Genomic DNA, 13,203 nt, shown 5'->3' with positions numbered 1-13,203 from the left:
AGATTACTACAAGCAACTATATGCCAATAAAATGGACAACCTGGAAGAAATGGACAAATTCTTAGAAATTCACAACCTTCCATGACTGAACCAGGAAGAAACAGAAAATATGAACAGACCAATCACAAGCACTGAAATTGAAACTGTGATTAAAAATCTTCCAACAGGGCTTCACTGGTGGCGCAGTGGTTGAGAGTCCACCTGCCGATGCAGGGGACACGGGTTTGTGCCCCGGTCCATAAGATCCTGCATGCCGTGGAGCGGCTGGGCCCGTGAGCCATGGCCGCTAAGCCTGCATGTCTGGAGCCTGTGCTCTGCAAAGGGAGAGGCCACAACAGTGAGAGGCCCACGTACCACAAAGAAAAAAAAAGAAATCTTCCAACAAACAAAAGCCCAGGACCAGATGGCTTCACAGGCAAATTCTGTCATACATTTAGAGAAGAGCTAACACATATCCTTCTCAAACTCTTCCAAAATATAGCAGAGGTAGGAACACTCCCAAACTCATTCTGCGAGGCCACCATCACCCTGATACCAAAAGCAGACAAAGATGTCACAAAGAAAGAAAACTACAGGCCAATATCACTGATCAACATAGATGCAAAAATCCTGAACAAAATACTAGCAAACAGAATCCAACAGCGCATTAAAAGGATCATACACCACGATAAACTGGGGTTTATCCCAAGAATGCAAAGATTTTTCAGTATACACAAATCAATCAATGTAATACACCATATTAACAAATTGAAGGAGAAAAACCATATGATCATCTCAATATATGCAGAGAAAGCTTTTGACAAAATTCAACACCCATTTATGAAAAAAACCCTCCAAAAAGTAGGCATAGAGGGAACTTTCCTCAACATAATAAAGGCCATATATGACAAACCCACAGCCAACATCATCCTCAATGGTGAAAAACTGAAAGCATTTCCTCTAAGATCAGGAAGAAGACAGGGATGTCCACGCTCACTGCTGTTATTCAATATAGCTTTGGAAGTCCTAGCCACGGCAATCAGAGAAGAAAAAAATAAAATACAAATTGAATAAAAAGAAGTAAAACTGTCACTGTTCGCAGATGACATGATGCTATACATAGAGAATCCTAAAGATACCACCAGAAAACTACTAGAGCTAATCAATGAATTTGGTAAAGTTGCAGGATACAAAATTAATGCACAGAAATCTCTTGCATTCCTATACACTAATGATGAAAAATCTGAAAGTGAAATTAAGAAAACACTCCCATTTACCATTGCAACAAAAAGAATAAAATATCTAGGAATAAACCTACCTACGGAGACAAATGACCTGTGTGAAGAAAACTATAAGATACTGATGAAAGAAATTAAAAATGATACAAATAGATGGAGAGATATACCATGTTCTTGGATTGGAAGAATCAACATTGTGAAAATGACCCTACTACCCAAAGCAATCTGCAGATTCAATACAATCCCTATCAAACTACCACTGGCATTTTTCACAGAACTAGAACAAAAAAATTCACAATTTGTATGGAAACACAAAAGACCCTGAATAGCCAAAGCAATCTTGAGACAGAAAAATGGAGCTAGAGGAATCAGGATCCCTGACTTCAGACTATATACTACAAAGCTACAGTAATCAAGACAGTATGGTACTGGCACAAAAACAGAAATATAGATCAATGGAACAGGATAGAAAGCCCAGAGATAAACCCACGCACATATGGTCACCTTATATTTGATAAAGGAGGCAAGAATACACAGGGGATAAAAGACAGCCTCTTCAATAAGTGGTGCTGGGAAAACTGGACAGCTACATACAAAAGAATGAAATTAGAACACTCCATAACACCATACACAGAAATAAACTCCAAATGGATTAAAGATCTAAATGTAAGGCCAGAAACTATCAAACTCTTAGAGGAAAACATAGGCAGAACACTCTATGACATAAATCACAGCAAGATCCTTTTTGACCCACCTCCTAGAGAAATGGAAATAAAAACAAAAATAAACAAATGGGACCTAATGAAACTTCAAAGCTTTTTCACAGCAAAGGAAACCATAAACAAGTCCAAAAGACAACCCTCAGAATGGGAGAAAATATTTGCAAATGAAGCAACTGACAAATGATTAATCTCCAAAATATACAAGCAGCTCATGCAGCTGAATATCAAAAAAACAAACAATCCAATCCAAAAATGGGCAGAAGACCTAAATAGACATTTCTCCAATGAAGATATACAGATTACCAACAAACACTTGAAAGAATGCTCAACATCATTAATCATTAGAGAAATGCAAATCAAAAGTACAATGAGATATCATCTCACTTCGTTCAGAATGGCCATCATCAAAAGATCTACAAACTATAAATGCTGTGGATTGTGTGGAAAAAAGGGAACCCTCTTGCACTGTTGGTGGGAATGTAAATTGATACAGCCGCTATGGAGAACAGTATGGAGGTTCTTTAAAAATCTAACAGTAGAACCGCCAGCAATATGACCCAGCAATCCCACTACTGGGCATATACCCTGAGATAACCGTAATTCAAAATAAGTCATGTACCACAATGTTCATTGCAGCTCTGTTTACAATACCCATCCACTTGGAAGCAACCTAAGTGTCCATCAACAGATGAATGGATAAAGAAGATGTGGCACATATATACAATGAAATATTACTCAGCCATGAAAAGAAATGAAATTGAGTTATTTGTAGTGAGGTGGATGGACCTAGAGTCTGTCATACAGAGTGAAGTAAGTCAGAAAGAGAAAAACAAATACCATATGCTAACACATATATGTGGAATCTAAACAAGAAAAAAAAGGTCATGAAGAACCTAGGGGCAAGACGGGAATAAAGATGCAGACCTACTAGAGAATGGACTTGAGGATAAGGGGAGGGGGAAGGGTAAGATGGGACAAAGTGAGAGAGTAGCATGGACATATATACACTACCAAATGTAAAATAGATAGCTAGTGAGAAGTAGCCGTGTAGCCCAGCAAGATCAGCTCGGTGCTTTGTGACCACCTAGAGGGGTGGGAAAGGGAGAGTGGGAGGGAGGGAGACGCAAGAGGGAAGAGATATGGGGACATATGTATATGTATAACAGATTCACTTTGTTTTAAAGCAGAAACTAACATGCCATTGTAAAGCAATTATAGTCCAATAAAGATGTTAAAAAAAGAAAAAGGTACAGATGTAAAAAACAAAAAAAAACCTCATTGTAGTTTTGATTTGCGTTTCTGTGATAATTAGTGATGTTGAACATCTTTTCATGTGCTTCTTGGCCATCTGTATGTCTTCCTTGGTGAAATGTCTATTTAGGTCTTCCATCCATTTTTAAATTGGCTTGTTTGTTTTTTTGGTATTGAGCTCCATGAGCTGTTTGTATATTTTGGAGTTTAATCCTTTGTCTGTTGTTTCATTTGCAAATATTTTCTCCCAGTCTGAGGGTTGTCTTTTGGTCTTGTTGATGGTTTCCTTTGCTCTGCAAAAGCTTTTAAGTCCCATTTGTTTATTTTTGTTTTTATTTCTGTTACTCTAGAAGGTGGGTCAAAAAAGATCTTGCTGTGGTTTGTGTCAAAGAGTGTTTTTCCTATATTTTCCTCTAAGAGTTTTATAGCGTCTGGTCTTATTAAGTCTTTAATCCATTTGGAGTTTATTTCTGTGTATGGTGTTAGGGAGTGTTCTAATTTCATTCTTTTACATGTAGCTGTCCAGTTTTCCGAGCACCACCTATTGAGGAGGCTGTGTTTTCTCCATTGTATGTTCTTGCCTCCTGTGTCATAAATTAGGTGCCCATATGTGCATGGGTTTATCTCTGGGCATTCTATCTTGTACCATTGACCTATATTTCTGTTTTGTGCCAGTACCATACTGTCTTAATTATTGTAGCTTTTTGGTATAGTTTGAAGTCAGGGCACCTGATTCCTCCAACTCTGTTTTTCTTTCTCAAGATTGCTTTGGCTATTCGGGGTATTTTGTGTTTCCATACAAAATGTAAATTTTTTTGTTCTACTTCTGTGAAGAATGCCATTGGTAGTTTGATAGGGATTGCATTGAATCTGTAGATTGCTTTGGGTAGTATAGTCATTTTCACAATATTGATTCTTCCAATCCAAGAACATGATATATTCTCCGTCTGTTTATGTCATCTTTGTTTTCTTTCATCCGTGTATTATAGTTTTCTGAGTACAAGTCTTTTGCCACCTTAGGCAGGTTTACTCTTAGGTATTTTATTCTTTTGTTGCAGTGGTAAATGGGAGTGTTTCCTTATTTTCTCTTCCTGATTTTTCATTGTTGGTTTATAGGAATGCCAGAGATTTCTGTGACTTAATTTTGTATCCTGCAACCTTACCAAATTCATTGATTAGTTGTAGTAGTTTTCTGGTGGCATCTTTAGGATTATCTATGTATAGTATCACGTCATCAGCAAACAGTGACAGTTTTACTTCTTCTTTTTCAATTTGGATTCCCTTTGTTTCCTTTTCTTCTCTGATTGCTGTGGCTAGGACTTCCAAAGCTATGTTGAATAGAGTGGTGATAGTGGACATCCTTGTCTTGTTCCTGATCTTAGAGGAAATGCTTTCAGTTTTTCACCATTGAGAATTATGCTCTCTGTGGGTTTGTCATATATGGCCTTTATTATGTTGAGGTAGGTTCCCCCATGCCCATTTTCTGGAGAATTTTTATCACAAATGGGTGTTGAATTTTGTTGAAAGCTTTTTCTGCATCTATTGAGATGATCATATGTTTTTTATTCCTTAATTTGTTAATGTGGTGTATCACATTGACTTATTTGCGTATATTGAAAAATCCTTGCATCCCTGGAATAAATCCCACTTGATCATGGTGTATGATCCATTTAATGTGTTGTTGGATTCTGTTTGCTAGTAATTTGTTCAGGATTTTTACATCTATGTTTATCAGTGATATTGGTCTTTAATCTTTTTTTTTGATATCTTTTTCTGGGTGATGGTGGCTTTGTAGAATGAATTTGGGAGTGTTTCTCCTGCTGCAATTTTTTAGAAGAGATTGAGAAGGATCTGTATTAGCTCTTCTCTAAATGTTTGATAGAATTCGCCTGTGAAGCCATCTGGTCCTGGACTTTTGTTTGTTGGAATATTTTAAATTATGGTTTCAATTTCATTACTTGTGATATGTCTGTTTATATTTTCTAATTTTTCCTGGTCAGTCTTGGAAAATTGTACCTTTCCAAGAGTTTGTCTATTTCTTCATGGTTGTCCATTTTATTGGCATATAGTTTTTTGTAGTAGTGTCTTATAATCCTTTGTATTTCTGCAGTGTCAGTTGTGATTTCTCCTTTTTCATTTCCAATTTTATTGATTTGCATCCTTTACCTTTTTTTCTTGATGAGTCTGTCTAAGGGTTTATCAATTTTATTTATCTTCTCAAAGAACTAACTTTTAGTTTTATTGATCTTTGCTATTGTTTTCTTCATTTCTATTTCATTTATTTCTGCTGTGATATTTATGGTTTCTTTCCTTCTACTGACTTTGGGTTTTCTTTGTTCTTCTTTCTCTAGTCGTTTTAAGTGTAGGGTTAGATTGTTTATTTGAGATTTTTCTTGTTTCCTGCGGTGAGATTGTATTGCTATAAACTTCCCTCTTAAAACAGCTTTTGCTGCATCCCATAGGTTTTGTGTCATCATGTTTTAATTTTGATTTAGTCAAGCTCCGTAAGGCACAACAGGGAAATGAGGCTACTCATAAAAGCTAATTCAGTCTTAGTCTCTTTTAATAAATGAAGAATGTCTAGAATGTGGGAGAGAAAATTTTCACCCTCCATTGGTCAAGCAACATCTGGAATTCTGGGGTCACACTATAAGATGGATGTTGCTAAACCATTATAGCTACCAATGAGAGTGAGGAATTTTGAAACTACCTAATTTGAAGGGAACTGATTTGCTTAATGGGGAGGAGTTTAGACAGGCCTGAGTTCATATCCCATCTCTACAGCTTATTAATGTGAATTTGGCAAGTCAAGTAACTTTGCTTATCCTCATCTTCCCATCTGTAAGATGGGGATAATATTGTAATAATGGTTACCTCTTAGGATTTCTGTGAGAGTTAAATGAGATCCAAGCATATAAAGATCTTATGCCAATGCCTAGAACGTCAGAAACTCACCATAAATGGTAACTTTTATTGACAGGAATGGTCAAAGGAACTGGATAGGTATTACTAAGTTTTGGAAGGGTAACAAAGAAGAGGAATGTGACTTTTTTATATAGCTCCAGAGAATATAATTTAAAAGGATACAACTCAAGAAATTTATTTCGAAGAATATGAGCTAGCTGACAATAAATTGAGCTACCTCAGAAAATGATGAATGTCATCTCCCCTCACCCATCCTGGGGTACAACTTGAAATTTTTGAGAGTATTCATGCATTAAAGAAAGTACTGAACTAGATATGCAGAATCTTTTCCACATCCACTATTCTGATCATTCATTCTACAGATATTTATTGACCTTGATGGACACTATCTAAGTGCTATGGATAGATAGGTGAGCAAAACAGACATGATCTTTTTCTTTATGGCATTTACTAGTTTATGCCTTTATTGTTCTGGTGGCCATCCTTCCCTTCAAATTCCTTTTAGTTCTCCTTTTGCCTCTGACCATGTCTCCTTTGCCTCCTTCAGTTGTTCTTCCTCATTCCTGTCACGCTTGACATCCTTCAATCTTCTTTCTTAAGTCTCTTTTCTTTCCCTTGTATACTTTCTGCTTTGGCCATCTCTTCTAGCGTATTTAGACTTTACAAACTGGTAGATTTGTCTTTCTAAAAATGTTCTCATGCTTAAAAACTCTTAGTGACTCCCCATTGTCTACTAATAAAAAAGCTTGCTATTTGAGACCCTTAGCTAGATATTCCAGTCCACTTCTCCAAACTTATCTCCATCTGGTTCCATAACTTCTGAGCAGATTGGACAACTCCTTATTTTCAATTTTTGCCTTTGATTGTTCCCTTGTCTTCCTGTTTCTTAGGGCCTTTATCTTTTCAGATCCATCTGCCCAGGAAAGCCACATCTCCAACTGAGATCCTCTTCTTCATTTCAAGCTTATTGCAAATGCTAACTTGTTCACATAACCTTCAAATATACCTTCAGGTGGAAGTGAACTTGTCCCTCCTCTGAACCATCAGGGTCCCATACTTTTTTTTTTTTCTTTTTTGCGGTACGTGGGCCTCTCACTGTCGTGGCCTCTCCCATTGCAGAGCACAGGTTCTGGATGTACTGGCTCAGCGGCCATGGCTCACGGGCCCAGCTGCTCCACGGTATGTGGGATCTTCCCAGACCGGGGCACGAACCCATGTCCCCTGCATCGGCAGGCGGACTCTCAACCACTGTGCCACCAGAGAAGCCCTCCCATACTTTTTATATGGCACTCTGATCTTATCTTCCTACACTTTCAGTTTATAAATTCCTTGAAACTTGTTGCTGCTATGTTTTAATAAAACCTAGTAGGGACTTCCCTGGTGGCGCAGTGGTTAAGAATCCGCCTGCCAATGCAGGGGACATGGGTTCGATCCCTGGTCCGGGAAGATCCCACATGCCACGGAGCAACTAAGCCCGTGTGCCAGAACTACTGAGCCTGCGCTCTAGAGCCCATGGGCCACAACTACTGAGCCTGCGTGTCGCAACTACTGAAGCCTGCGTGCCTAGAGCCCATGCTTTGCAACAAAAGAAGCCACTACAATGAGAAGCCCGTGCACTGCAATGAAGAGTAGCGCCCATGAGCAGCAACGAAGACCCAACGCAGCCACAAATAAATAAAAATAATTAAATTAAAAAAAAGAAAAGGTACTTTCCAAAAAATAAACCTAGTAGGGTATCTTGCAGAATATAAACATTCAGTAAGTATTTGGTGACAGATGAACAGATTATATGATGATATAATTTTATTTAAAGAAGAAATTATATTTTATGGATGATAAATTCCTACATTCACAACTTTTTATTGAGCACCTACTATGTAGCAGGTACTATTCTGAGCATTGGGATAAGGCAATGAATAAAACGGTCTACAACATATAGTATGTCAAATGGTGGTAAGTACTATGAAGCAAGGTAAGTGAGGATAAAAGGGATGGATAGTGAAGGAAGTGCTACTTAATGTAAGGGGTAAGGGTAGTCTTCTCTGACAGTGTGGCATTTGAACAGAGATAACACATACATAAGGGCCCACATGCATCAGGATTAACTTAAAAATTGTCATGTTATAATTGAACATTATTGATTATTATTTTTAGTCTCCTTTTATATTACACATGAATAATTTGAATATTAGGACTCATTGATAATGGCAATTGAGATTTATTTCTTACAGAAAATTCAGTAAGGTAAAGAACTCTTGAATATCTCTTCTTCAAGTATAGTTGAAAAAATGTTCAAATTGTTATGTTTTAATAATATATCTTAATGTTATATTCAAGAAAATCATACATTGTTCTAACTATAAATTTCAGAATTGAAGGAGCCAAACGAAATTTAGCCAGAACATTGGATAAAAGAACACCTTCATCACCAGAGCCAGATTATCCTCCAACTGTAGGTTTATATTTTCTCTTTAAAAAGTGTATCTTTATACTATTTTAACTCTTATTTTAAATCAGTCTCAATATAACTAGTATTTTTAAAGAATAATACATATATTTAAAACTATTTATATTTTTGATTTAAAAAATTTAAAATTACTTTAAAAACTTTCTTCTTGATTTAATTATGTCTTGTTTGTTTGCTTTTGACAGATGACCAGTGAAATTAAAAAGAAAGGAGTGAGTTCAATTTTTTATATTTCTTGCTTTGAAAATGTTCAAACAAATTGTTACAGAGTAGCTCCTTCTAAGACCACCTGCTAAATTCCATCCTAGAGAAGAAAGAAATTTAGAAACATTATTTTCTCTGCCAAAGGTACAAGCGTGCCATGATGACAATGCAGGTTTTATTTATTTATTTTTGGCTGCATTGGGTCTTCATTGCTGCACACGGGTTTTATCTAGTTGCAGAGAGCAGGGGCTACTCTTCGTTGCAGTGCGTGGCTTCTTACTGCGGTGGCTTCTCTTGTTGCAGAGTACGGACTCTAGGCAAACAGGCTTCAGTAGTTGTGGCACGCGGGCTCCGTAGTTGTGGCTCATGGGCTCTAGAGCGCAGGCTCAGTAGTTGTGGCGCATGGGCTTAGTTGCTCCACGGCATGTAGGATCTTCCTGGACCAGGGTTCGAACCCGTGTCCCCTGCATTGGCAGGCGGATTCTTAACCACTGTGCCACCAGGGAAGGCCTGACAATATAGGTTTTTTTGTTTGTTTGTTTGTTTTTGTGGTACGTGGGCCTCTCACTGTTGTGGCCTCTCCCGTTGTGGAGCACAGGCTCCAGATGCTCAGGCTCAGCGGCCATGGCTCACGGGCCCAGCCGCTCCATGGCATGTGGGATCTTCCCAGATCAGGGCACGAACCCATGTCCCCTGCATTGGCAGGCAGACGCTCAACCACTGCAACACCAAGGAAGCCCCTATACAGGTTTTAAGAGTTACATTTTTGTTGCTATTCATTATTTGAGGATTAATTGTAAATATTTTTGTTGTTATTCCAAAGAACTGAAAAAAAATATCCAAAGTGGTAGTTATAAAGGAAAATACATCTCCCTTTTCATTGTCTTGATGTTGATATAATGATGACTGCTTATTTTGAATCCATTGTGTGCCACCCACATGCTAGATGATAGAGATTAAAAAAAAAAAGACACTGACTGCATGGGTGACAACATGGGACTGTGATGTGATTGTTGGAAAGATGAAAACATGTAAAATCTCCTTAACAGCAAAGGATATGGAAAGTTATGGAGCTGGTTACACAAAAGAAGAATTTATGCAGCATATTACCAGATGGGGGTACAGGCTTTCCAGAACCCTTGAAGTTCCCTCTTGGGATAGAGGGCTAAGGATACCTTCCTACTGACTGAGGCTCTTTGGAAGAATCTCATTTTAGCTAATCCAAGTTTTTTGTCTTTTTAAAATACTCCTCCTCCTCTCCCTCTGCCTCCCAACTTTTCCGGAGACTTGGGCTGTGGATTTGCCTCTTTACTAGATGTAAGAACTGATATAAAACAACCCCCAAACATTTATAAATATTTAATGTGAGGCTGGGTGAACTGCAAGATATTTTTGTGTGTATGTGTTTAGCATCCTCATCCTTCCTCCATAGTTTTTGCCTTTAGTGTCTTACAATCTAAAATAGGTAGCTGGGTATGAAACAGTAATTCACTCTTAAACCCACTGCCTTGGCAATCTGGCTTCTAGGAACTCCACCACTTCATCATAAATGTCACCAATGACCAGTAGTTGCCAAACCCAAAGGATATTTTTTCAATATTTCTCTCACTAGACCTTCAGCTGACTTTTAAAAACTTTTTACTTTTAAATAATTGAACACATGTATCAGTAGAACAGAATAGATGACTCAGAAATAGACACACTCAGCTACAGCCAACTGATTTTTGACAAAGGTGCAAAAGTCAGTTCAATGGAAAAAGGATAATCTTTTCAACAAATGGGGTAGAGCAATAGGACAACCATAAAATAACAAAAGAAATAAACAACAAAAACCCCAAACCTCAGCCTAAACTTTGCCTATTGTACAAAAATTAACTAAAAATTGATCATAGATTTAAATGTAAAACAAAATTATTTTAAAACTTTTAGAAGAAAATCTAGGACTTGGCCAAGAATTCTTAGACATGACATCAAAAGCACAATCCATATTAAGGACCTAAATGTAAGATTGGAAACCATAAAACTCCTAGAAGGTAACATAGGCAGAATACTTTTTGACATAAATTGTAGCAATATTTTTTTTGGATTGGTCTCCCAAGGCAAAGAAAACAAAAGCAAAAATAAATGAATGGGACCTAATTAAACTTGAAAGCTTTTGCACAGCAGAACCATCAACAAAATGAAAAGGCAACCTACTGAATGGGAGAAAATATTTGCAAATCATATGACTGGTAAAGGGTTAGTATCCAAGGTATATAAACAGCTCATACAACTAACTTAATGTCAAAAAAACAAATAACCCAATTAAAAAATGGGCAGAAGACCTGAATAGACATTTTTCTAAAGAAGACATACAGATGGCTAACAAGCACATGAAAAGATGCTCAACATTCATTTATCATTCATTCATCAGAGAAATGAAATCAAAAACCACAATGAGATATCACCTCACACCTGTCAAAATGACTACCATCAAAAAGACCACAGAGGCAGCCACTCCCATGGGCAAACGCCCAGGGGCTGCTCCTGTCCTGTGCTCCCTCCCTCTGCCTTTCACTTCCCAGCTCCCAATATCTTGGAAGCTTTGAAGCTCAACAAAGAAGGGAAATCCATTGAGAACAGTCTGTAAAGTGTCAAGCAATATCCAGATATCACCTGCACTGTGCCTGTCCCCTGCCTGAACCCAGAATTCTTCCACCAAGTGAATGGTACTGGGTCCCACATTGGCATTGCTCATATGGTTGATGAAGACATATTGACAGAGTTGTTGTTGCCATGTGGCTGACAGGGTCTTGGTGCTCCAGCTGGGTGTCAGGCCTGTGCCTCTGAGGTGGGAGAGCTGAGCTCAGGACATTGGTCCACCAGAGATCTCCCGGCTCCATGTAATATCAAATGGTGAAAGCTCTCCCAGTGATCTCCATCTAAACGCTAAGACCCAGCTCCACTCAATGACCAGCAAGCTACAGTGCTGGAAACACTATGCCAAACAACTAGCAAGACAGAAACACAACACCACCCATTAGCAGAGTGGCTGCCTAAAATCATAATAATGCCACAGACACCCCAAAACACACCACTGGACTCGGCCCTGCCCACCACAAAGACAAGATCCAGACTCATCCACCAGAACACAGATACCAGTCCCCTCCACCAGGAAGCCTACACAACCCACTGAACCAAGCTTACCCACTGGGGGCAGACACAAAAAACAACAGGAACTACGAACCTGCAGCCTGTGAAAAGGAGACCCCAAACACAATAAGTTAAGCAAAATGAGAAAAGAGAGAAACACACAGCAGATGAAGGAGCAAGGTAAAAACCCACCAGACCAAAGAAATGAAGAGGAAATAGGCAGTCTACCTGAAAAAGAATTCAGAGTAATGATAGTAAAAATGATCCAAAATCTTGGAAATAGAATGGAGAAAATACAAGAAACATTTAACAAGGACCTAGAATAACTAAAGAGCAAACCAACAATGATGAACAACACAATATATGAAATTAAAAATTCTCTAGAAGGGATCAATAGCAGAATAATTGAGGCAGAAGAACGGATAAGTGACCTGGAAGATAAAATAGTGGAAATAACTACTGTAGAGCAGAATAAAGAAAAAGAATGAAGAGAATTGAGGAGAGACTCAGAGACCTCTGGGACAACATTAAACCCACCAACATTCAAATTATAGGGGTCCCAGAAGAAGAAGAGACAAAGAAAGGGACTGAGAAAATATTTGAAGAGATTATAGTTGAAAACTTCCCTAATATGGGAAAGGAAACAGTCAATCAAGTCCAGGAAGCGCAGAGAGTCCCATACAGGATAAATCCAAGGAGAAACACACCAAGACAGATATTAATCAAACTATCAAAAATTAAATACAAAGAAAAAATATTAAAAGCAGCAAGGGAAAAACAACAAGTAACATACAAGGGAATCCCCATAAGGTTAACAGCCGATCTTTCAGCAGAAACTCTGCAAGCCAGAAGGGAGTGGCAGGACATATTTAAAGTGATGAAAGGGAAAAACTTACAACCAAGATTACTCTACCCAGCAAGGATCTCATTCGGATTCGACAGAGAAAGTAAAACCTTTACAGACAAGCAAAGGCTAAAAGAATTCAGCACCACCAAACCAGCTTTACAACAAATGCTAAAGGAATGTATCTAGGCAGGAAACAAAAGAGAAGGAAAAGACCTACAATAACAAACCCAAAACAATTAAGAAAATGGTAATAGGAACATACATATCAGTAACTACCTTAAATGTAAATGGATTAAATGCTCCAACCAAAAGACATAGACTGGCTGAATGGATACAAAAACAAGACCCATATATATGCTGTCTACAAGAGACGCACTTCAGACCTAGGAACACATACAGACTGAAAGTGAGGGGATGGAAAAAGAAATTCCATGCAAA

The 13,203-nt window shown here is 38.1% G+C and overlaps 1 protein-coding gene across 1 annotated transcript in view; it reads left to right on the top strand.

Annotated features, from left to right (window-relative positions):
- The window catches only part of DNAH12 (dynein axonemal heavy chain 12), a 228,900-nt gene that overhangs the window by 25,556 nt on the left and 190,141 nt on the right, over window positions 1–13,203 (top strand). Inside the window, exons 4-5 of the mRNA XM_067754844.1 lie at window positions 8,486–8,567; window positions 8,768–8,794. Of these exons, the coding sequence (XP_067610945.1) occupies window positions 8,486–8,567; window positions 8,768–8,794 (109 nt within the window). The remainder of the gene's footprint in view (window positions 1–8,485; window positions 8,568–8,767; window positions 8,795–13,203) is intronic.

The sequence above is a fragment of the Pseudorca crassidens genome, chromosome 10 (genome assembly GCF_039906515.1).
Source record: "Pseudorca crassidens isolate mPseCra1 chromosome 10, mPseCra1.hap1, whole genome shotgun sequence".
In the NCBI taxonomy this organism is placed as follows: domain Eukaryota; kingdom Metazoa; phylum Chordata; class Mammalia; order Artiodactyla; family Delphinidae; genus Pseudorca; species Pseudorca crassidens.
This window is presented reverse-complemented; position numbering and strand designations above follow the sequence as displayed.